General features: G+C 32.6%; 3 protein-coding genes across 8 annotated transcripts; 1 reads left to right on the plus strand and 2 right to left on the minus strand.

Moving 5' to 3' along the window:
• The first annotated feature begins 80 nt into the window (after positions 1-80).
• LOC105780179 (vacuolar protein-sorting-associated protein 33 homolog) lies at positions 81-8,720 on the plus strand. The gene is made up of 22 exons (XM_012604362.2): positions 81-203; positions 301-340; positions 508-588; positions 876-1,070; positions 1,148-1,258; positions 1,356-1,421; positions 1,600-1,707; positions 1,818-1,862; positions 2,157-2,213; positions 2,820-2,914; positions 3,324-3,375; positions 3,480-3,536; positions 3,857-3,919; positions 4,025-4,131; positions 4,366-4,488; positions 4,654-4,735; positions 4,849-4,919; positions 5,613-5,693; positions 6,739-6,796; positions 7,005-7,066; positions 7,472-7,565; positions 8,156-8,720. The coding sequence occupies exons 1-22, from the start codon at positions 151-153 to the stop codon at positions 8,243-8,245; spliced, it is 1,791 nt and encodes a 596-aa protein (XP_012459816.1). The 5' UTR covers positions 81-150; the 3' UTR covers positions 8,246-8,720.
• Positions 8,721-10,767: 2,047 nt separating this feature from the next.
• On the minus strand, positions 10,768-13,453 carry LOC105780770 (uncharacterized). Of its 3 annotated transcripts, none has more exons than XM_012605266.2 (8): positions 13,289-13,453; positions 13,059-13,186; positions 12,916-12,972; positions 12,731-12,823; positions 12,033-12,111; positions 11,817-11,941; positions 11,210-11,353; positions 10,768-11,141 (listed from the first exon to the last, which is right to left on the minus strand). In XM_012605266.2, the coding sequence occupies exons 2-8, from the start codon at positions 13,182-13,184 to the stop codon at positions 10,902-10,904; spliced, it is 864 nt and encodes a 287-aa protein (XP_012460720.1). In that variant the 5' UTR covers positions 13,185-13,186; positions 13,289-13,453; the 3' UTR covers positions 10,768-10,901. The 3 variants fall into 3 exon arrangements, with proteins under 3 accessions (XP_012460720.1, XP_012460721.1, XP_012460719.1); XM_012605267.2 differs by having other exon boundaries at positions 13,285-13,441; XM_012605265.2 differs by lacking the exon at positions 13,289-13,453 and having other exon boundaries at positions 13,059-13,276.
• Positions 13,454-14,092: 639 nt separating this feature from the next.
• LOC105780023 (splicing factor U2af large subunit B) lies at positions 14,093-18,934 on the minus strand. Of its 4 annotated transcripts, XM_012604088.2 has the most exons (13): positions 18,657-18,934; positions 17,571-17,821; positions 17,361-17,486; positions 17,188-17,267; positions 16,546-16,616; positions 16,418-16,465; positions 16,259-16,318; positions 16,120-16,180; positions 15,905-16,017; positions 15,380-15,826; positions 15,134-15,269; positions 14,773-14,840; positions 14,093-14,621 (listed from the first exon to the last, which is right to left on the minus strand). In XM_012604088.2, the coding sequence occupies exons 1-13, from the start codon at positions 18,771-18,773 to the stop codon at positions 14,484-14,486; spliced, it is 1,716 nt and encodes a 571-aa protein (XP_012459542.1). In that variant the 5' UTR covers positions 18,774-18,934; the 3' UTR covers positions 14,093-14,483. The 4 variants fall into 4 exon arrangements, with proteins under 4 accessions (XP_012459542.1, XP_012459546.1, XP_012459544.1 ...); XM_012604092.2 differs by lacking the exons at positions 17,188-17,267; positions 17,361-17,486; positions 17,571-17,821; positions 18,657-18,934 and adding exons at positions 16,830-16,895; positions 17,075-17,093; XM_012604090.2 differs by lacking the exons at positions 17,188-17,267; positions 17,361-17,486; positions 17,571-17,821; positions 18,657-18,934 and adding an exon at positions 16,728-17,153.
• Between the last annotated feature and the right edge of the window lie 5,966 nt (positions 18,935-24,900).

The following is a 24,900-nucleotide window of genomic DNA, read 5'->3' on the forward strand; positions in this document are numbered from 1 at the left end:
CGTGGGATTAAATTTAAATTTCGAAAGAGTATAGGGACCTTGGTCATATTTGAACCATAAATTTAACTATCTTTTTACGAACTTATTTTCTGATTTTCTCCTCTGCAGAGAAAAGCAAGATAGTTTTTTTTTTTTTTTTCTGAACTGAAAATGGCTCAGATTCCAAATTTAGACAACTCTCCTCTGAATCTCAAGTCTCTCAGGTATAATATTCAATCGCTTAATCTCCTTATTTCCTTCAATTTCGTTTGAATTTGTAGTTACTGATTCTGATTTATTATTATAATTATTATTTTTCAGGGAACAGTCGCAGAAAGATCTTGTTAAAATCCTCAAAGATGTAATTCGTCATTTAAATTTGATTAGCATTTAATCTTTTTTTCCCCAACTGACTACTGTTTGGTTGCCGAGAAAGCTCGGGAAAATTAAAATGATTTTGTTGCATGAAGCTTAGTTTAGCGGACATTTCGTTTGGATTTTATTGATTATTATTTTTGATGAAATTAGATTCGAGGAAAGAAGTGTTTGGTTATTGAACCGAAACTTGGTGGCTCCCTCTCTTTGATTATCCAAACATCTCTTCTCAAGGTAATTCACTTGTTTTTTCTTCTTGAAACTGTAAATGCTTAAGGATGCCACTGTTTCAGTTAAGTTCTATAAGAAAGTTGTACTCTTCTACTAAAGTTCTGCCATTGCAACATCTATTGAAGCAGTAAAGGTTGTTGTGTTGAAAAAGTTCTATTTTCAGCTTGTTTCCATGCATACCTAAATTTGAAAAGAAGATGATATGCCTGGATGTTTCAGTTATATGGTTGGAAACAATGTACTGGTGTTACTAAGTTTATGATTATGGATGTCTTGTTGACTACGTTCAGGAATATGGGATTGAATTGCGACATCTTTCAGCCGAGCCAGTTCAGACTGATTGCACCAAAGTGGTTTATCTCGTTCCTTCTCAGCGTGACTTGATGAAATCCATATCTTCTCATGTGCACGATGATATCTCGAAAGGACTTCAAAGAGAGTACTATATCTATTTTGTTCCTCGCCGTGAAATTCAATGCGAGAGAGTAAGCATCCCTATTAAGCTCCTAATGTGTGTGTATTGTTTACCCAAACACCATAAATAATTTTGATCACTCTGCAGATCCTTGAGGAGGAAAAAGTCCATCACTTGATAACCATAGGGGAGTATCCGTTGTATGTAGTTCCCGTGGATGAAGACATTTTGTCATTTGAACTGGATCTTGCTTACAAAGTATGGAAAATATGCCTTCCTTTTCCACCCACTATATTCATCTTGTGGTTCTAAAGAATTTGAACCAATTCTTTATGTGTGTGTTTCTTCGTTGTAGCAATGTCAGGTTGATGGTGATACAGGCTCACTTTGGCATATTGCTAAAGCCATTCACAAGCTTGAGGTTAGGGCTACTCTAGTTATTCATTTGGGATAGATAAGGATGATGAGATATCTTTAATTTATAAAAATAAGTTAATTAGCTTATCACATGATTAAGGATTTGCTAATTTCATAAAGCTCTATTGTTCTAAATTAAATTTTTTTTCCTGAATTAATCTTAAAATTTATACATATTGCAGTCTACTTTTGGAGTTATACCAAATGTGCGTGCAAAAGGCAAAGCATCTGTTCTTGTCTCAGATATTTTGGATCGCATGCACACAGAGGAGCCCATGAATTCATCTGATGTAATTATGAACCCCTTTAAAACCTTTTCTCCATCCAAATTAGCATTAATGCTTTTGCTTTCATGTATTTATGAATGACTTGTGGCCTCCTATTTCTTTTGGTTCTTCAGATGGCTTTATCAGAGATTAACACTCTCATCCTCATAGATAGGGAGGTGAGTTTTGCTTTTCAGTGCACTTAGTAATTTTGTTTTCTAGATTATTGTCATCAAGATGATGCAAGACGGTTACTAAGGCTGTTTTAAGGAGGGCTACAAATTTATTATTTGATTAAAACCTAAATGCTCAGCATACCGCTAATAATTTACTAAATCAAATTGTGAAATTCTTCATGTCAGCTCAAAGTATACATGGTTTCTTGCCTTTTTCTCTCTCATTTGATAATGAAGTTGACTGCAAAAATAAACAATAGTTGTTATAACTTTAAATTTTGTACTGCTTACTTACAGGTGGATATGGTTACTCCTATGTGTTCACAGCTAACATATGAAGGGCTACTCGATGAGGTAAGCTGATGCAAGCAGTGGCAGTATTACAGTTAAATATTGTTATGTATTTTCTTTGCAAAGCATCTTTTTCGTGTTTATCAGGTAGACCAGTCTATGTGTGGAGATTAAATTTGAAATTGAGTTGCTTTATGAAGTATCTATCCAAAGTGCCATCTTCATTATAATATTTTTTGCTAACTGCTAACTAGTTCAGTTAGTTTTTTCAAATAAAATATTCTAATGAGGTGGCTTATTGGCGGCATAAATTGCCGGGAAAAGCAGGAATGCCACTTATGCGACTAACAACTGGTCCTGGAAATGTAACTACAAAATTCAAGCTCTCATGGTCTTTGCTAAAACCTCTTCTACTTCCCATTCTGTTGGCTGTTTTTGACTCTGTTTAGTATTAAACGTCATGAGAGCTTGAACGGTCCCTGGGTATCTGAATAGGTTGGATAGATAGGAATATAACTAACAAAAGAGGTTTTCTAATCGAAATTGTAATACTGAACTCTTTTAAGGCAATCAACATTTCTATTTTTCTTAGAGGAAAAGAACCATTTTAAGATTTTTTTTTCTCTTAGTTGTATTTGGTAATGCTGTCTCTTAATTTTTTCATTGCAGTTCTTGCGCATCAATAATGGTTCTGTGGAGCTGGATTCATCTATAATGGGTGTTCAACAAGAGGGAAAAAAGATGAAGGTCCCACTTAATTCAAGGTAAAGTTAGCCTCCACTTGATCTATTTAACTGATTAGTTATAATAGTACTCTGATTCTTATAAACATTGTGGTTTTGCCTGTTTTGATGTATGATCATGGTTGGATATGGCTTTTACTGTAAGGTTCTTATATCTGTGCCTTTGTTGCATTGACAAGTAATTTATGCCTTTGAGTGGGTAAAACAAACATGAATATTTTAATTTGGTGGCTATTTGATTAAGGTTTCTATTGTCCTTTGTATTTATCTTGAAGCATAATGAGAAAATTGACTTTTATTGGCCTCAGTCAAAATTCTGATCTGTCTTCACAAATAAAAGGAAAAACCCTTTGAGCCGAATGTTAAGCATCCTTTTGTTTACTGCCTTCTCCCTTGTTTTCCTCTTTCTGATGCTTATTTTAACTTTTAGTGACAAGCTGTTCAAGGAGATACGAGATCTCAATTTTGAAGTTGTTGTCCAGGTTGACCCATCTTAATCATTTTCACATTCTTGTTTTCCAATTCTCGTTACCCCAAAGTTAACGTCACTTCCAAGTTTCTCTGCTTAGTTGCCATCTGACTGCAGGTTCTTAGGCAGAAAGCAACATCCATGAAACAGGATTACACTGAGATGACTACTACTGTAAGTGAATAAGGACCTGAACATTTCTCATGCCTCATATGTAATGCATAATGTCAAAACCTGATTATGCATCATAGTCAAAAGCCTAGTGAAAACAGTTTTTAGCTCACTATTTAAGTTTCCTGTGGTGATTTTAGAAAAGTCATATGTGCATGGAAAGACTATTTAAATGGTTTGTGGATGAGTAACTTATACATTGTCCTCACTTCTAATGTATCGTATTTTGTGGATGACTGAGTGGTTGAAATGGTTCCCTTCTCAGACAGTTGAACATTCTTAAGTTTGTATAATTCCTTTTTTAATTTGTTAAATGTGTACAGAACCAAACAGTTTCTGAGCTAAAGGATTTCGTCAAGAAGCTGAACTCATTACCTGAAATGACCGTAAGTAGGGTTCTTTGGTTTTTCCTTATTAGGATTTGCACTGGCTTCCTGGAAAGTGGTCTGGATGAGTTTTAGGTTGTAATTTACTGCTGATTATTGCTTCAGAGACACATAAATCTTGCACAACATCTGCAAACATTCACATCAAAGCCATCTTTTCTTGCAAAACTTGACATGGAGCACACAATTATTGAGACCTCAAGCTATGACATGTAAGTCTAGCATGCTTCACCTACTAATCTCATGAACTTAAAGTGTCCTTGCAGTTTTTTGTTATGTAATGCAACTATTACTGCTTGCTCATAGCATTTTGAGGCGAATAAAGCTATTCTCCATTATTCTTAGCAAATTGCAGCTGCCTGATTCATTCTCTTGAAAAACAGTATTAAACTTCGAGTCCCCCCCCCCCCAGTTTCTAAGCATTTGTTTCTGGTCTATTAATGCAGTTGCTTTGATTACATTGAAGAAATGATCCATAAGCAGGAGCCTCTTGTCAACGTCTTGCGTCTTCTCATCCTATTTTCTGTTACAAATTCAGGGCTGCCCAAAAAGCATTTTGACTATTTGAGGCAAGCAGTGTTTACTCCGTAGAAGTATCTTTTAGTGTTGTTTTTCTTCTTTTATGTTGATTCTGTATGCTAGTTTTTGACTCTTGACTTTTTACAAATTAACAGCTAATTTTTTTTCTGACATATTGATTTGGTTATTTAATATTTTTTGAATTCATGGTTTAGGAGGGAGCTTCTCCACAGTTATGGATTTGAGCATATGGCTACATTAAATAATTTAGAAAAGGCTGGATTGTTGAAGAAGCAGGTATAAAACAAGAGTGCATAATCAGTCATTTCCTTCAGTTTGTGTACTAGTCTATGACTACAAGTTCTGTTGACACTTAGTTTAGTCAATTGTTTTACATTTGACTCTTGCAGGAGTCAAAAAGCAATTGGCTGACAGTCAAACGTGCTTTGCAACTTGTAGTTGAGGATACTGACACTGCAAAGTATTTTCTTCTCACTGATGCAACCTTTTCTCATAATTGAACTGTATAATAATTGCTATGTACTCATTTCAATGTTAGAGGTTAGGTACTGCACCTAGTGAGCCTTGGTTGATATTAGTCACCTTATCATCTGTATGTTTTGGAACCCCCCCCCCCCAGAAAAAGAAAAACAAAAGAAAAGAGAGATGGATGAAACTTCATTTTTATCAAGAAATTCTGTGTTGTTGTTGTTAGTATTTTCTTGTTTTCACGATTCATTTTTTCTCTATAATGTTTGCTGTATATTTATTTCAGTGTTAGAGGTTAGTTGTTGCTCGTGTCTAGCTGAGCCTTGATTGTTATCTGTCACCATATCATCTGTATGTTAATTATGGTCAATTTTTAATTCTAGAACCCTCACCCTCACCCTCCTCCCCCAACCCCCTCAAGAAAAGGAGATGGATGAGTTTGTATCTTTTATAAAGAAATTCTGTCTTCTTTTCCCTTTTCTTTCTTTGTACAATTGCCTCCATATCTTTCTCTTTTCCTTCTGTCCGAACAAACTTTGCAAGAGCGACTTGTAGCATGATATGATGATAGATTTTATTGTATGTCCCATATCAACATTTTAATCTGAAGCATACTGTTGTACTTTGAAGCAGTTAATCATTCTCTTTTGCTTCCTAATTAAGAAGTTATTTTTTGATGCAACAGTCCTAATGACATAGCCTATGTCTTTTCTGGATATGCACCTCTTAGTATTCGCCTTGTGCAGCATGCAGTTCGATCTGGATGGTGAGTTAAATCTATTGAGTTTCATTCTAATTATTATATGTGATCTAGATATGGAATGCTGCCCGTTTGCTTTCTGAGTGAGAACAAATTTGATTTTAGTTCTTTCCTGTTGGCTATAGCTTGTTCTAAATGGAAAAGGTTGACTTTAATTAGCAGGCTCAAGGTCAATTTCTTTTTGAGTTCCCGGCCCAAGTCAAGGCGATGCAATAGTCGGGCGATAAGGAAGAAGCAGTCCCAGGCCTTAGGTCCAGATCTGAGAACTTTAATGAGATTGAATCGTTGGCCTTAGGATCCGAGTTTGAATTGGCTAGGGGCATGTATAGTTGTCAGTGTCAATGCTTTTACTCTTACATATGATAGTCCTTTTTGTGTTTATGCAAACATATGCCAGTCCTTTTTGTGTTTATGCAAAAGAATTTTATCCTTACTCTTTCATCTGCAAAGATGTGGTAGTCTCTTTGAAGTGGTCTCCCTATCTTCTATCTTTAAGCTCTAGTTAATTTTATGACTTTCTCAAGCATTCTCTCACTTTACAAATAGAGCAGTTTTGTCTACCTTTTTTTTGGTGTGCAATGGTGTACTAAGATTTTACACAATCCTGCTCTGCACTTTGTAATCATTAGGAAGTTGTAATGCAGAGCAAATTTATATAAATTAGGCCTTAAATCAATAGCAGATAAGTTGATAAGTTTATAAAAAGTAGGCCATAAATCCAATAGCAGACTAAATAGGTCCTAAGCGATAGCCAGACTAATTAGTGAAACAGCCCCGAGGGAAAGAAGGTTTTTATTGTTTATTGCCTGAATTTCTTTTGTTATATTCATACTCTAGATGTTTCATTGGTCATTATATGAAATTTCAATGAATGAGCAGCTAAAAAGTAACTACCAGTGAGGGGGCTATTGGAGATAGCACCCGAGCGTAACTGCTGTATAGTAAGTTTACCAGCCAAGTGGTTTAACTAGGCAGGAATGTTAATCAAACCCCGGCTGCCTTCTATTTCTGAATTTATATATGTATATATATTAATAATATGGCCTTACAGGCGTGCTATGGAAGAAATTTTGAAGCTGTTGCCTGGGCCGCATACAGAAACAAAAAGGGTCAGTAGACTTCTGGGAGTAGTTTATTTTACTTTCTACTTTTTTGTTTGTTTCTTTTATCTGATGTTTTGCTGTTTCAAATATGGGACGACATTTCTCTGGAATTCTCTTAAGAGTCACCCTTGACTTCTGTGCATCAAAACTTGACTCTCTGTATTGTTCTTTGGATATATTTTTACTTACTATGATAGCATGTTTATTTTTATAGCTTGGCTTTGCTAGCAGTCCCTCATTTGCCACATTGCAGGGTGCTTCAAATGGCTTAGACAAGTAAGTCATTTTTCTCCTTTTGTATGTCTCATAATTTGAGTGCTATACAAACCATTAAATAATTTCACTCAGATGTTTGTGTTGGAATTTATTTTGGTAAAGAGACTTCTTCCTCAGTTAATTGTCCAAACAACCAGAATAACCAGGTAAAACAATGATAGAAGACAATGACAGTGGCTAGGGCAGTAAACTTGTGACTTTTTCTTTTTAGTTTAGAAAATTGCTGTAATGATAGGCAGAGATGGTCGTTTCTGTAGTTACTGAAAGCTCCACTGCACGGACTTTTCAGTTTTAACATTTATGCTGTATTTCTTTATTGACCCCTATAAATAGAGAACAACAATCTTATTCTTTTTGTTTACAGAAAAGCTTATGCTTCTTGGCTGACTCCTTGAGTTATTGCAGAATAGCAGACGGGAGGCGCTCCCTGGTACTTGTTGTCTTTGTTGGAGGGGTAACATTTGCAGAAATTGCTGCTCTCAGATTTCTCAGTGCCCAGGTATGTTGCTTCTTTTGTGTATATGGTATGTTCACTGTTGTACAGGTTTTGCTAATATATCGTGCAATTAAATGGTCATTACCTACTCCACCAGGATTGTATGTGTTCGACTGGGTATGTTCAAAATTTTAAGCTTTTTCATGGATTTGGAGTCTTTGGTCATATCTTCATACCCATGTCCTACTTTGTATCAAACATGGGTATCGGACTCATACTTAAATAAAGCTAAAGAATCTGATCAACATAGGTTGTTACTTCGTTGAAAGGAATAATTTTCAGGTGCAGTGGGAAGCTGTTTAGTGTAATTTTGGATTTGTGGCATGGGAGTCTCTGGGGATATCTGCTCATTTTTCTTTTCTTCTGCATAGGATTGGGAGATAGCGTTTCTAAGGAATTTAAGAAAAAAACAACATTGATCAACCGTATTTCATTATTTGTTATTTGCTGACATTAGTTATTTTTTTTAAAATATTCATCTTTCGGATTTCTATCTTGTTAAAGTAGGTTTATTGATTCAACCAGTTCTCTGATATTGTCCGTTTCACCTTTTTGTAAGTTACTTACTTCATATCGCTACCTCTCTGCTGCAGGAAGGAATGGCATATGATCTGATTATTGGGACGACAAAAATGGTCAATGGTCATTCATTGGTTGAAACATTCTTAGAGACAATCGGTTAACTCGTTCGAATGTGTGTTGGCTTTTATGAGGTTTTTGTTTCCCAATATTTCTCTCCAACAACCACTGAAAATCATAATTATGGCGTACTGGGCAGTGAGGCTGAAAATGTGAAGTGTTTGGTCAGACGAAAATTGTTGTGCACTGCCAGTGTATCTATCCATCTATATTGTATTTATTTGATTTTACAGCTGGGACCATTCAATGGAGATGATTGTTTTTGGTGTCATGAGAGTGATTTGGGGATAGTATGACTGTAATGTGATGAAGATGAGCAAACATTTCAGATCTGTCGATGAGGTAAGTATGTACCCTAAACAAACTTAAGCTGAAAATTGAAGACTATGCTTTAATCTGTCAGGGATTATTTCAAAGAGAAAAATGTGATGGAAGATCATATTGTTGAGTGTTGAGGCTTAGTGTTTCTGTTCAAACGTCTTAGACTAATGGAAGTTTGTTTATATTTGATTCATAAAACTGAATCTTAGTGAATCAGCTTTATATTTGTTTGGTTTTGAGATCATTCTCCCCTGGCAGAACAGACCCAAGCCGGAGTCGATAACTCACCTGTATCGATTCAAGCTTGTAATGATCTGAATCTGAGAAAATTTGTGCTCTAAAAAATCTGAGCTTGAGAAAGCTCGAGTACAAAAATAATTTGAGTTCGAGACCGATGTGAGCCTCAGCTCATAAAGATCTGAGTTTGAGATTAGTCGAAAATCTGAAAAACTCAAGTTTATAACTAAAAATATATTAATAATAAATATAACTATATGATAATGTTTTATATAAAAATAAAGGGAAAAATATCAAATATATATGTAATTTTGGTTTAATATGTAATTTGATACATGAACTTTGATTTGGTGTAATTATACACATGAAAATTGAATTGTGATTTATATGTATACATGAAATTTTGATTTAATTTTACACATTTAAGTAGTGTTTGAAAAGCTATTTAGTAATAGGATTTGAGTGTAATTGTTTGTAAATACATAAGGGAGGTATGTTTAGGTAACAATTGAAATTGGTGGATTTTACTAAATTGGGTGTAATTGTTGCATTCGGATTACACTTTTTAATTCTTAGGGAAGGTGAGAATTAGAGTAATTACATGTGTATTTACACTCAAATCCAATTACACTAACTTTTGAGCACTTGTACATGATTTAACTTTAACAATTGTTTTTTTTATACTGAGTTTAAGTTATGAAAATCATATTATAAGTATAAATACGTCACGAGTGTTTGAGATGATTAGGACAAAAATTTCTAAAATTACATTATAAATCTTAAAAGAATATACTATAAAAATATTAATTTATGTATATTTTATAAAGTTATAAGAAAAAATAATATTATTTAACTCTTAAAAATTTCTAAAATTATGGTCAAAAGTATATTATAAAAACAATTTATTTCTTATAGTGTTATAATATGCTTATTTATAAAAGTTATAACAAAAAAAAACATATGAACTTTAACTTATTTACATGTTCATATTATTGGTCGCACTTATTCAATAGTATTTTTTTATTTTAATTTAGTTTATGGTATCGTGATTTTTGTCCATATTTTCATAGTTTTATTTTGTTCATTTTGTTTTTCCTCAAAGCAGTAGTGGTTTAAGTTTAATTTTAGTGTTTATAAATAAAGTTTTTTTATAACGTTCTTAGATGGCCTTATCATAGTGATAGTGTTTATAAAATTGGAATCCGAGCTGATGAGGGGAGGATAGATCATCTGATATTAGGCTTTTTATGCATCATTGATGGAGTGGGTCTCTTGGGGCTCTTAGCAGTGGTTTCTTGATTAATTAGAATTCATGGTTAGGTTAATCTAATGATAGAAAGATTAAGATACAATTTTCAACGGTTTAATTAGAGTGATACAACTCTAGTTAGATTATGAATATTTTCAGTATTGCGGTTACTGTTAGTTTCTCTTTCTCCTCTCTATTAGGATTATTTTACAAACATGACATTTGGATATTAATTTATAATATCTTATTTATAGTTTGTATTATGTGTCATATTTTTGTATTATTATTATTGATAGTTCCTATTAACAATAATATTTAAAAAAAAGAAATATAAACAAATAATAGATTCAAATTCAAAATCCATTGTTCAATTTACAAATAAAATTATGTTATCCGCACCCAAATATTATCAATCAAGCCCTCCCAGTGATGGAGCCATTACAAGACCCAAGAGGCCATAACCCCCTAAAATGGTAAATCTTTAATTTAGATTTTTCATAATTTATAAAATTTTAAATTAATAATGATAAAATTACACTTTAACACCAAAAAATTGATAAAAAATTAATTCAACCCTTTAAAATTATAAATATATAAACTATTAAAATGATAAAATTACATTTTAGTATTGTAAAAATATACAATTTAATTTGTTGCTATCTTCATCAATCATGTCCAAATAAAGCTTATTGGTTGATATATTCTTCTCTTCCTTATCTTACAATTTTAAAACAGTTAATTATAGGAATAGAATTAATATCATAAATAATTAGTAATTTTGATTGAATTGAGTCATAAATAAATAAATAATTAGTAATATTACACAATAGATTCCAAAACCATCTCTCTGGATCTAGAAAGGAAAAAGTCCTCTAACAAGCCTTTAAAACAAGTCATGATTCCTCTTCACTTGCCTCAGCAGCAGCAATCTCAGAATCCAACTTGTTTATTAGCTGTTCACTTACATGTTTTGCTACAGAAATCATGTCAAGAATAATACTCGGGTCTAGGCCGACACCCCCACGTTTCATAAGCCCACAAATGTGTCCTTTTCGGTTAACAGAAATCGAAACAGCCGAGCTCATTTGTGATTCCTCTTCCGATGTAGCATCAACGATATAGTGCCTCCCCACCTAATCAATGCAATGAGATAGTATAATAGTTTTAAACAGTTTGTCGATAATTATGAGTTTGGAATTACCTTTGTTAGAGTAACAATGACAGGGATTCCAGATGTGTCAAACTGTAGAAACTCTTCATCACTAATGTTGACTTCAGGTTGTTCATCACTTGTTGCATCTGCTGCAACATCGACCTTAGGGATGCCAGTATTGCTTAAAGCAGCCTTTGCAAAAAAAAAAAACAAAACATTTTGACTAATTCATTTCAAGTTTCGAGAACCAGTTCAATCACAGTATGTTTCAAAGTACACTAACCAAAAGTGCAAAAGAACTTTCCTTAGTTTCGAGGCAAAAGGCTATTTTACTTCAACATATAACTTAAATGAAGCACTTATGTAAACCCAACACGTCTTGAGTACATGGCTCATGGAAATTTTACATGAAACCATGAATTGATGCAAAAATGGGCACCCCAGCATGCCATATGCCAATAAATATAGGAGTTGATTATCAAGCAGATTTTTACTGTATTTGACAACATAACTAGAGAAGACAGACTCAAATTGAGCATGAATGATTCCGAACCCATTTACTCTAATACTAGCAGTTAATTTGATAATTAAACCCAAGTCACAACCAAATCAAGAGAAGAGAAGAGAAGAATACAATGCCTAATAAGTAAAATACCTTAATGGCAGCAGCAAGGGCATCTAGCAAATTCCCATCTGAACTAATAACGAGACCATCAATATAGAGATCCCAACACACTTTTCCTTCCACAACCACCAGAGATGTGGGATCAATTCCAGCTCCTGGAATTTATGGATTTAGATAATTACTTTCTCAAACTAAAGAGAAATAATAATCAAGTACAGGAAATTAACCATTTGTGAGAATGTCTACCTGCTCCACTTTTACCACCCAAGAGGCACCGTTGCAAGGCAACCGATAGCTCAGTTGACAACTCCTCACCCCCTCTACCCTGTGCAAAATGAAATATGAGATTTAACACATAAAATGAAGTGAGTAATGGATTATGAATAACATAATGGAGAATTAAAGACGGACAAACACGGCTAAGTCACGACTACATAGTAGCTTGTACATAGAGGAAAAGGAAGAACATAAAGACTAGAATAATGTTAGTCCTTCTACATTACAGATACCCATTATTCTTTTAACCAAAGACAATAGGGAAACTCACTCACCCACATACCAAAAGTGAAATTCATATTTCATAAGTCAAACTGTCCAACAAAGAGAGAGTAGCATTTAACATATAACCACTCCAAAAGTGCATGCAACTAGCCATTTACAACTCTTCATAAAGATCATGTTCTCCAAGGAAGACAGTTAATAATTAAAGACATGGATGTTTAAGCATGCATGGTCATGAAACTAGAAATTGTTTTCACCCTTCTACCCATTATTACTGTGTAAACAAATCCACAATAATATCTTAACTAACATTAGCAAGGAAACTCTTTAAAAAAAATACATTATTAATAAGGAAATCAAATGAAGAATTTTGAAAGTATTATTGTGAATTCAACCAATAGAATCAACAAAAGGAAGGATTTCGAGGGTAAAGCAAAAACCACCTCAAACATTGGTGCCGCAGTTGGACTACAATCAACATATATAGCAATGTTCCCTTTGTCAGGTTGCAATGCACTTGGTTTTCCAAGTTCAGCCTGCAAAAACATAAATTAGTAAAATTATATTACCATACATCTAAGACAAGAAGGAAAGAAGGAAAAAAAAAATTCAGCATTTAATGAAATACCTTGACACTGGCAATAACATCAGTTGCACCAAGCCTAACTCTAGCCGACCCATGTGCCTGTCACAATACCCTTCAATGAGAATTCAAATAAAAGCAGAAATATTGTTGATGGGGTTGAAAGTAATTAGAAGAAGATTCCACACCTGAGGAATAACTCCAGTTTCAACATATATGGGTCGGTAAGTTAGCCTTTTTCGACCATCTGAACGAAGGTCTTGAGCAATTCCACCTTGTATGAAATGCTTTTCTCCAACAGAAAGTCCCACCATTGCTGTAAATCCACAGAGGAATACAAAGCTAATCAAATGGAAGGAAAAGCCAAAAGGAGCATAACAACACACACAAAAACAACAAATACTTTGAACTCACTCACTCGGTTTCACTTCCACAGCGAAGGATTCGATAGAAATATAATTTTCTCTTCAAGAGGGATTGCCAATTAGAGAATTTATTTTCTGGGTTTTAGCCACTTGCGAGAAGAACCAAAAGCTTGTTTCTTATTAGGGTTTTAGGATTTATTATTATTGAGGCTTAAACAATAAAATGGACCTAAACTATATTCATTTTTTTAAATTGGTCCCTGAATTTATTTTGACACAATCATTTTGTTGTATGCGATAATTTAATTAAAAAAAAATTAAAAAAAAAAAAACTTATGAACATATCTCTTTTATTCTTCACCCAAAAGCTCGGATGACGAAAAATTCAACAACATATTAAAAACTCAGTTAAATCCAATTTTCAGCTATAAAATTCATAGTCCAACAATCATTATGTAATTATATATAATTTGAGTACCTAACCATTTTGAAACTAACATATGACTTCCTTTTCTTTGTAGCTTGCATTGCGGGGTTTTTTTTTTTTACGCTATAAGATAAATTATCAAATTTCAATTTTGTCCTCCAAATTATGCTGAAATTTACAAGTCAGTTCACATCAATTCTTTTTAAAACATTATTGTAACAAAACGAAAGATTATCATGACGATTTCGAATAATTATTTAAAAAGAACCTTAATTAGTATTTTTATCGATACTTTTATTGCTACATGATTACCAAATTAAGTTTTTAATTTCAAAATATCACGTCAAAAATTTAATAATGGTAACAGTTAAATCTAAAATTTTAAATTAAAAAATAAAGAGACTAAAATCTAAATGTACGAAATGGATAATGACTTGCAACATATTTTTACTCTATAATTTGATATAAATAAATAATCAACCCAACCTGAAGCATGAACTGAAAAACATTCTAGTAGTAGTAGTAACAAGAAGAATAAAAGAGAAAAAAAATTCTGAATCATCTACCGTAAACCAAAAAGTTCCCAAAGCCTAAATATTATGGAAATCTGACGGCCAAAATCACCCAACTGTCCCAGCAATAGAAAGACTTGCTATGAGTCACCCCTGAAATGAACCTTATGAAATATACGGTTCAACAAAGGCTTCAGAATCAGAAATAATCTCCACATTCATCTCAACTAAGTTTTAACATATATTATGTCACAATGTGAATCAACTGAACATGGAGAATCACAATGCTAAGAAGAGTTCATATAAAAATTAGCCATCGTACTCCCTCTCTGCAAACTTGCTCTCCGGATAGTAGACAGCAATAACTTGATTCCCACCAAATTTCCGACCATTCATAGCCACTTGGGCTTTTTTGGAACCTTCGACATCTGAGTACTCCAGAAATACCTAATAACACCAGAGAACTACAGTCAGGAACATTGGGGGCCCGAATATAAGTGCGAAATAGTCACTTGCAACTACAAAATACATAGGATGAAAACAAGACAATGGATAACAAATAAGAAGTAAGAATACGGGTTAAAAGGTCAACACAGACCTTCCCTACGCCTGGGGATGGTTCTCCATTTGGATTTGGGCGTGGAATGACAACATTCACTAATTCACCTGCATATAAACTTATGTGTAAAAATTGGGAATCCACCAAAAAATATTATTTAAAAAATCCCTGAAAAGAATAAAGATGTAAGTAAAATTAGGTAGAGGGTTAGCAAGTCCTTTTTCTGTATGTTGGGCTTGATTTTATAGCAGAATGCGGAACAATAAAGGGATGTAAAACAAGAGACATAAAACTAAAAGGGAAAACAAACAAAATTAGCAAAAGTATATGAGACTTGTGTTTAAAAAGAGGGCAAGATAAGGGAGGAAAAATGCACTTGGTAGTTTAAGAAGAATTTTACCATATTTTCCACCCTCTTGCCTCATGTCTTCCACAATGTCTTCATACTCCTCATCATCCATGAGATCATCCACATTAAGTGCTTGAGTCAAGCAAACAACCTTCGTAGGCACCCCTTGTGGTTGCAAAATAAGCCTCTGAAAGGAAATGCAAATTTAGCCTAAAAACCGTTCTAAAATCCACTGGACACGAATAATATATAAAACGGATGTGTAAAAGACGTATAGATATGTATATTTAATCTCACCTGCAAAGCAATCTGCTGTTGTGCGTGCTGGAGTATACTCTCTTGCTCAGGTTTAGGCTGGGTAGCACCCTGGTTTGCTCGCCTAACGGTGAGAGTTTTATCACCCATTTTAATTCCATTTAGAGCAGCACAAGCTATATCTGTAACTGACAAGTCTTGATAAACACAAAAGGCATAGCCTTTCGAGTTTCCAGTTTCTCTATCTTTTACCAGATCAAACCCTCGAAGAGGCCCAAAGGACTCCAATAGCTCGCGGATCTGTGCTTCTGTGAAGTAGTAAGGAAGCCCACCAACAAATATGCGGTCTGGACCCTCAAGTCCACCAGAAGTGCCCTGAGTTAGACCCACAGCAGCTAGATTAAGATTGGGACTGGGCTGGCTTGGGCCAAGAGTTGCAGCAAGCGAGGGATTGTAGTCACTAGGTCTCCTCACCTTCACAGGTGCTCCCTGAAAGTGCAAACAGGTCAATTCAACTTATTGCATTTAAATGATCTCAGCATAAAATCCCAAAGAAAATATAAGCACCTCGAATATTATCCCATCCAAAGCCATTGCATTACTGGCCTCCTCGACAGATCTCATCTCTACAAAAGCAAACTTCTTTTCATGGTTTATGTAGACGTTAACAACAGCATCACCTGAATAAACATAAAAGGATGAGCAACTACAGAAGAACTAAGGTGGGCAGTTCAGCCATAGAACATAATATATATTAAATAAAAGAAGAAAACTCAGTATACCTGGACCAGCAGTGTTTCCACCAATTGCAGCCATGACTTGGCTGAAGAATGTCGCAACAGACTGTCATATATTAAGGGTCAGTACTGGATTCGTATGCAAGCATAACAACAATAATGATGAAATAGTGGAGAGTAGAACCTGTTCATTGGCTGTAGGAGAAAGCCCTCCAACATAGACCCGACGAGCATGCCTAGTAGCCTGGAATCACAAAATATATTCCATTAACTTCTGCAATATAAGAAAATAGTTTTCTAAAAAAAAACATATAGACTACATCGTATGCATGATCCTCCCAACCTGCTGAGTCATTGCCTGAACTGGCATAACAGGCAGAGCACCAAAAGGCTGCAGCAAACCAAAATTAAACAATGTTATAGCACATACAGCAAGCTCAAAAATCATCAGGTGCTAAGAGAAACGTATACCTGAGTGGTTGCAAGAGGAAAGATGCTAGGGAATACTCCAGGTAAGGTCGGGCTAGTCCCAGGAATCTGACCTGAAAGGAAATTAGATTTCATATGAGACATGATTAAAAATCAAAGTCATATGTTTATAGCATTTGATTTAGCATAAGGACTTTTATCCCCCATTTCCTGTATATCCAAACCTCTGATGATTAAAAAAACCTTCATCACATGCTACTTCTGGAGGAAATATTTAGCAAGACTATCGAAACAGGCTATAGTTCCCAGTTTAAGACGTACAATACCATCAAAACTGGTGCATCGATTCCTCCTTGTACATAAAAGCTACAGAAGTCGGCTCACGCCATTGCCTTCTTACAACAAAGACAAGACATAGAAACAAACAAAACAAACACCAAACACAAGACAAAACCAATTTTCTCAGTTCCAGAATTATTTCACCAAGTAAAAAAATTAAATAATATTATAGCCCTTCCACAAAATCGCTCAAAGGTGATATATACAATATAGAAGAAATAATATAGCTTACCAAAACCACACCAGTATTTTGATACGAACTTTCCGCACTAAATCATCCAAAAACAAAAATGGCAGTTAACAAAGTATAACAATCTTAATTTTTGGGGGGAAGGCATATTATACCTGCAGTAGCAGCTGCTGCAGCACCAGCAGCTAACATTGCTGAAGTTGGAGGGGCCATGTCAAAGCCACTAACTCTTTTACTGCAAAAGAAGATTAAGTTAGCATCCCAGGAACTAGAATATATAGTTGATGCCATCATATTCTCACCAGTGATCTAGTTCTTTATGATCTACCTCTTTGAGCGTGAGCGTGAGCGAGAACGAGATCTTGACTTTGATCTGCGTTCAGATCTACCCCTTGAATGGGATTGGGAGCTGCGCCCAGGCCTGTCCTTCCTGTCTCTGTCATAGTCCCTTCTTCTATAAATGACATCACACCAAATATAAGTCATTAGCAAGTATCACTAGCAACAATAAGAGAGACATTTGAAATGATTAATTTACCTGTCATAGTCTCGACTACGGTAATAATCATCATCATCCCTGTCTCTTCCCCGATCCCTCCTCTCACTACGCTCCCTACTACGATCCCTATGACGATCTCTGTGATGGCGGTCCCGATCACGATCCTTTTCTCGGTCCCTATCCCTATCCCTATGGCGATCACGATCCTTTTCCCTTTCCTTGTCATGCACTCTCTCTCTCTCCTTTTCCCTACTTCTAGAGGACTCTCTCTCATAATCCCGAGATCCATGCTGCAAATTGTAAAGTCGCATTTTATTTATACAACTAAAAATCGAATACAAAGCACAAACAAAAACTCACATTTAAGAAAAACATTTTGCAACAAAAAAAATCTTCCCATGATAAAGAATAAACATGGACGGTACTATAACTTTGGTTCACCAATTTTTTTCCATTGAATCAGAACTCAATCAAGTAGAATCAATTAATTTATTCACATTTACTATAATTAAGTCGATTGAAAAGAATACTTCTCAAACTAGCCATATTTTGTGAGACAAAATATAACTTAACACCTAAACAAGTGCGCATATCAAAACCTGGGTTCTAAACCCCCCCCCCAACCTTTTTTCTAAGATTTTCTCATGCTTAGTGTAAATTAAAACCAAGCACTAAAAATAATTAAAAAGGCTACTTGTTAAATTAGACGAGTTTCGAGATGCAAGATCTAAATCAAAGAAAAAATTATAGGGCTCCAATTTATTGTTATCTTGCTGCAATTTTTATTTTCTATGTGCATCTTCAAAAGTTGTGTAAAAGTAAACAGCCAATAATATAAACTAAAATCATAAAGCATTTAAAACGAACACAAAAAAAAGAACAAAAGACTAACATGTATCACTACTATAAAATTATACATTCTTTGCTTAATTCTTCAACAATAATATATTTCCTTCTTAAACAATTACAATTCTTTCCTCTAGGTTTCCGCTCACAACCAAGCAATACCTTAGACATTTCAACAGAAAAAATCCAAAAAAAAAAAAAAAGAAGACTATTTCTTCAAATTTCTTCCGAACAAAAACTAAAAGAGAGGAAATTAAGCTGAACTTTAAGTGATATAACCTGAGATTTAGAATCTTTTTGATTGTCAGAACGAGGCTGAGGAGAAGACCCTCCGCCGTAACTGTTTTCGAGGTTATCGCCGTTTCCTTGATGCCGCGTTTCTTCGCAATCAGTCATTTAAAAAAAATAAAAAGAAGGTTCCCTGTTTTCAAGCTTTGAATGTAAATTTTGAAACTTCGAATCTCAATCGCGAAAATCCCAAACCCCAAAATCTGTCGACAAGAATAAGAAAATGAAGAGGAAGACGAAGCAGCAGCAGCAGCAGCCCACAGGAATTTTATTAGGGAAATTTTTGTTTTTATTATTTAATACTAAAATGTTTTTTTATAAGGGTTAATATATTAAAAAGCCCTTAGACTATTACACTTTGGTTAAACAAGTCCTTATATTATTTTGTAGATAAACAATCCCTAACCTTTTGAACTATTTTACATCTAATACTTACGTGAATTTGATGATTATTGTTTATTAAATAAAAATAAAATATTTTTATTTTTTTTGAAAGTGCTAATATCAAAATTAATCACATTCTCGAAAATTCTAGTTACTCTTTTAAATTTTAAATTAATATTAAAGTGTATATAATTTTTATTGCGTCAATAAAAAATTAAAATAAAAGCTTGAAATTCAAAATATTTTTACTTTAGCATTAAAATCAAGGATCAAGGACTTTAATATAATAAGAACGATTCTATCATGACAACGCCTTTTTTTTGTAAATTATATAAATAGTCACCGAATTATTAGTTATTTAAGTTAAAACTTTTTAATTCAGTCATTAATATGATCAAAATTTAATATTTTGGTCACTCATATTAACGAAGTGCTGAAGTAACCTTTTTATTAGTATAATAACAAATCTAACCTTCCAATATTCACATATTCTAAAAATTTGGTCCTAATTCTAAAAATCCAATAAATTTAACCTCAACTTTACACATTATGTCAATTTAATCTTGATTCTTAAAAATTCAAAAATAATATTTTAAAACAATAAATTATTTAAACGTTCATTTTTCGATAAAAATACATACAAAATTATCAGAATATTTATAAATAAATATTTTTTTTCTCATTTTCTACTATGACATTATCTATTAAACTAATAATTTTGTGAATAAAACACTTTAAGGAAAAAAAATTAAAGATGACTTAAGCAAATTCAATTTTTTCCTCTTTTCAACATTGACAACCACCATGTTCAGATTGGATCAAAAATTATAACTTGAGGTCAAAAAGAGAGAATTGATGTCTTTAGGTTGTTGCCCGAAATGTGTTTGTTGTGTTTAAGGTTGTGCTTGGGAGTAGGTTTGATTGGGGATATATAGGTGAGGATGAAGTTATTGAGACCCAGAAGGTAAAAGCTCATGTTAGCAGCTCTACAATTGATTCCTAATTTGAAAGCACGACGATAGAGGATGAGAAAATCGAGGAGATCGAAGTAAGGGTTATTAGTGCCAGTGGTTGTAGGTAAAGTAGGTGCCCAACGCTCGACAACTTTGGCGAGAACTAAGGAACAAGGCTAGAGGTGTAATAAATAAACTATTATTTATAAAATAAAATAAAAATAAAGAAAATTTTGAATATGGTTTAAGTATTGATTGTGGATTTTTTTTAAAATTTGTTTTATTTATAAAATTTTATTTTAATAAATAAATTAAATGGGTATTCATTTATTTTATAATTTTGTACTTGTTTTTATCGAAGAATAAAACTTTAAAAAACTATGTTTAAAGTTTTTATTTATTTTTGAATTTTAAAATCAAGACTAAAATAGAAAATTTTAAACTTGCGTGACCAAAATAGAAACACGATAATAGTTGGGTGACTATTTATACAGTTTACCCTTTTGCCACTATAAGATAAGGGTATAATTTCAGTATTGATCACTCTACTATGGTAACATTTAGGATTTAGTCTTGATATTTTAATTTCAATTTGATCATCTATTTTATCAGCGATATTAGTTGGTCCAAATAGTTAACATCCTTACCTATTTCAGTCAAAATGTTGTCATGATTTTTCTCAAAACATTTATTCAACGCGTAAAAATTTATTTGGGTATGATAAATTTGGAATGAGTACTTTTAAAAAAACTACAACCTAAGAATTTTAATTGAAATAATTAAGAGTGTCAACTGTTTGGACTAACTAAAATAGAAGAATTGAATTATGTCAAATTAAAGTATATTTATTAAATCCTAAATTCGAACATAGTAGAGGGACCGTAATCATAATTGACATAAAACAATCTATACAAAACACAATCATTTGACATTTTATCTACAATATATATACAAGCACAAGTTTAGAAAAACTTTTGAACTTACGAGAGTATCATTTATTTTCACCATATTAATAAATTCACATTTAAAAATAATTATAATTTAAGAGAATTTGTGATAATTAGAATTTTAAAGACAATTAAAATGTAAATTACAATTATTAATTAAAAATTTGTGCTAATTTTTTAATAGAACTTTAAGTATAAAATGTAAAGAAAAAGGTTGTATAATTATAATTTACCATAATTAGTTTTTAAAAATTTGGCATAAACAAAAATTGTGTTAATTTTATTGAAATAAAGTAGAGTTATTAATTATCCTTAATTAATATTAGAGTTAATTATGTTAATTAGTTATTATTTTGAATAATTTTACTTTGCATTTATTACAAAGTAAAATATATTGTTTGTTGAATATGTTAAAAATATTATTATTATTTGAATTTTTTATTATAATATTTGAATTGATAAAGTTAATATATTTCAATTATATTCAATAATTTAAATAAGTAATATTATTTTATGTTAATTACTGTAATTAAAAGTATTAAAAGATTAATTAAATATTAAATGTGTAAAATCACTTGTAATGCACGTGATACTAGAAATTAGCTCAATAAAAGTTTGATATTTTAAAAATACTTTTAATTGATTTTTAATTAATAAAAATAATTTAGGTCATAGTGATTTTAATAAATACATATTACAATTTTAATAAACACTTAATAAATAATTATAAGGCAAAGCATTCTAGTACTGTTAAAAGTTGGGGACACCCAAAATGGATGGTTTTAATAAAAATATAAAAATATAAGAAATGGAACATTAATAAAATTGTTTAAATTAATAGATAAAGAGATGTTTTTATGGCAATTATAAAATTATGGATAAGTTTTAAAATAAATTTATTTTAAAATTTAAAATTAGTAATTAGAGATTGGTTCTAGTTCTTAATCTTTCTCTCATTCTCACTCTTTTCTCGTGCTTTCGCTAACATATGTTATTTCTGCGCTAATTATGCTATCGTGATTACTGTCACATCTACCTCCTCACATATTGATTTTCCACTCCCCCTTTTCATCTGCAGTGTTATATTCTCTCTTTGGTTCTTCCTCTACTACTTCTTTTAGGAGGATCCATTCGTGCTTTGGGCCATAACGTCAGTGATTGCTTCATACTCCTCGCTTTACTTTCCTTTTGATGTTTGACTGTTTGTGTTTGCAATGTATTTCAAAATTTATCTTTGGGTATAGGGATTGGAGTTATTATTTGTTCCTCCATGCCTTTTTTAGGAACGCTGATAGACTTTTCCTTGATGAAAACGATACCATTTCCACCAAATTGGTCCACCCTACATCATCTTCAACTACTCCGAATTTGTAGAAATTTCAATTTTCTTATATTTTCTAAAGATTTTTAATTTAGAAGTGTGGGTCAGAGGGTTGGAATTGACAGGTTTGCTCTAATTTTTCATGTTTTTTCATTGGTTTGAAATTTCAAAAGGTCCAACATAAAAAAAATAAAAAAAGTTTCTTTTAATCTCCAACAAGGCATGTTACTTCATAAGGGTGGTCACAAACTTCAAACTCCCCCAATATATGTTTCGCTACTAACTGCAAATGTCACGGGGCTAGACCTTTCGTCTCGCAATTAGTGTGGACTTGGACAATTTCTTCGCTTCAAATCCGCCTAAGTCAATCTAACTCTTACAAATTGAGAATTCTCATAAAAATTCTCTAAGGCACTAAAAATATAACAGAAACAACTCAAAGACAAAAGAAAGCTCGAAAGAACAGAATAGCCACTAAAAAGCAACACACACAAGGTGTTTGAGTAATTGTTCACAATATATTATTTAACTTAAAGAATATGATACAATGGATGAATAGAAATGAAAGAGGAAACCTCTATTTATAGTTAAGCTCCCTCAAAACCAACGGTATAGATTGAGTTACATTGACGGTCAATTTTAGAGCCTATCTACCATTGAGAGTACTAAGAGATTGAGTTACTTTACATATATTACATAAAGTAAAACTATATTGTTTGTTGAATATGTTAAAAATATTATTATTATTATTTGAAATTTTTATTATAATATTTGACTAATAAGTTAATATATTTTAATTATATTCAATAATTCAAATAAGAAATATTATTTTATATTAATTACTACAATTAAAAGTACTAAAAACTAATTAAATATTAAGCATGTAAAATCACTTGCAACGCATATAACAATAAAAATTAGTTTAATAAAAGTTTGACATTTTAAAAATACTTTTAATTAAAATTTTAATTAATAAAAAATAATTTAGGTCATAATGATTTTAATAAATACATATTAATTTTTAATAAATAAATATTATTATATAAAGTATTGAAGCCCACGAGATCAAGCAAAACATTCTAATACCGCTAAAAGTTTGGACACGAGAATGGATGAAAATAATAATAAATAAAAATATAAGAAAGGAATACTAATAAAATTAAACAATAATATATATAAGAGATGTTTTTATGGTAAAAAGAAATAAATTGGAAAAATATAAGTAGATTTTAAAATAAATTTATTTTAAATTTTAAAACTAGTAATTAGAGATTGGATTACATACGGTTCTTAAACTTTCTCTCGTTCGCACTCTTTTCTCTTTCACACTTCTGCTAACATACGTTATTTTCTTGCAAACTATGCCATCGTAATCATCGCCACATCCACCTTCTTGTGCATCAATTCTCCGGTCTCCCTCTTCCTCTACTATGTTATCTTTGCTATTTGGCTCTTCCTCTCTGGGAGGATCTATTCATGCTTTGGGGCCATAACGTCAACGATCGCTTCATGCTTCGTGCATTGACTTTCCTTTCGATGTTGATTGTCTGGATTTGTACGTCTTTCAAAATTTGTCCTTAAGTTTAGGGATTGGAGTTCTTGTATGTGTCCTCCACGCCTTTCTTAGGAACTCTGATGGACTCTTCTTTTATGAAAACGATATTGTGTCCACCAGATTGATCCACCCTACATAATCTTCAACTACTCTGAATTTGTAGAAATTTCAATTTTCTTCTCTTTTCTAAAGATTTTTAATTCAATAATGTGGATCAAAGGGTTGGAATTGACAAAATTGCTCTAATTTTTCATGTTTTTTTTTCATTGATTTGAAATTTAAAAAGGTTTAACATAAAAAAAAATAAAGAATGTTTCTTCTAATCTCCAACCAAGGCATGTTACTTCACGAGGGTGGGGCCATGAACTTCATACTCTCCCAATATATGTTTCATATTTCACCATTTCCCACAAAGCCATCCACATATTTATTCCAAACTTTTTCCATAACTGTCACTAATTGTTCACTAAACCGAGCTCTCTATTCTATAAATTTACCCTGAATGACTTCGCTCGAAACGACAGAAGTGACAAACTTCTCAATTGTAAACTCGTCAGAAAATGTGCACTTAACAATGAATTCCTCTAGTATTTGTGCCTTAACCACTCTCCTTGGCAAGAAATCTAACCCAAATTCACCAAGTTCAATACTATATTTCACCATTTGTCTTGATCAGTCCATGTGATTCAGAATATCTTTTAGTGGATGATCAAAAAAAAATTAATAGGGTAAGCTTAAAAGTATTGTTGCGGCTTTCTAGTAGCCATTACCAGAGCAAAGACAAGTTTCTCAATCTTATAATATCCTAACTCACTACCCTAGAGTACCTTACTGATGTAGTATACCGGGTTCTGGCGAGCCATATCTTTTTTTACCAATATCGCTACTATTGTCTCATTTGAGGATTAATATATAAGCACAAATGGTCTCCTAGTGAAGATGACGTTAGGAGAAGAGGGCTAGTTAGATATTCTTTCAACTATTTAAAAGACTTTTGACATTCTTCTGTCCATTTAAACAGGGCTTTCAATGCCTTGAAAAATGGTAGACACTTATCTGCCATCTTGAAGACAAA

The sequence above is a fragment of the Gossypium raimondii genome, chromosome 4 (assembly GCF_025698545.1).
Source record: "Gossypium raimondii isolate GPD5lz chromosome 4, ASM2569854v1, whole genome shotgun sequence".
Taxonomy (NCBI): Eukaryota; Viridiplantae; Streptophyta; class Magnoliopsida; order Malvales; family Malvaceae; genus Gossypium; species Gossypium raimondii.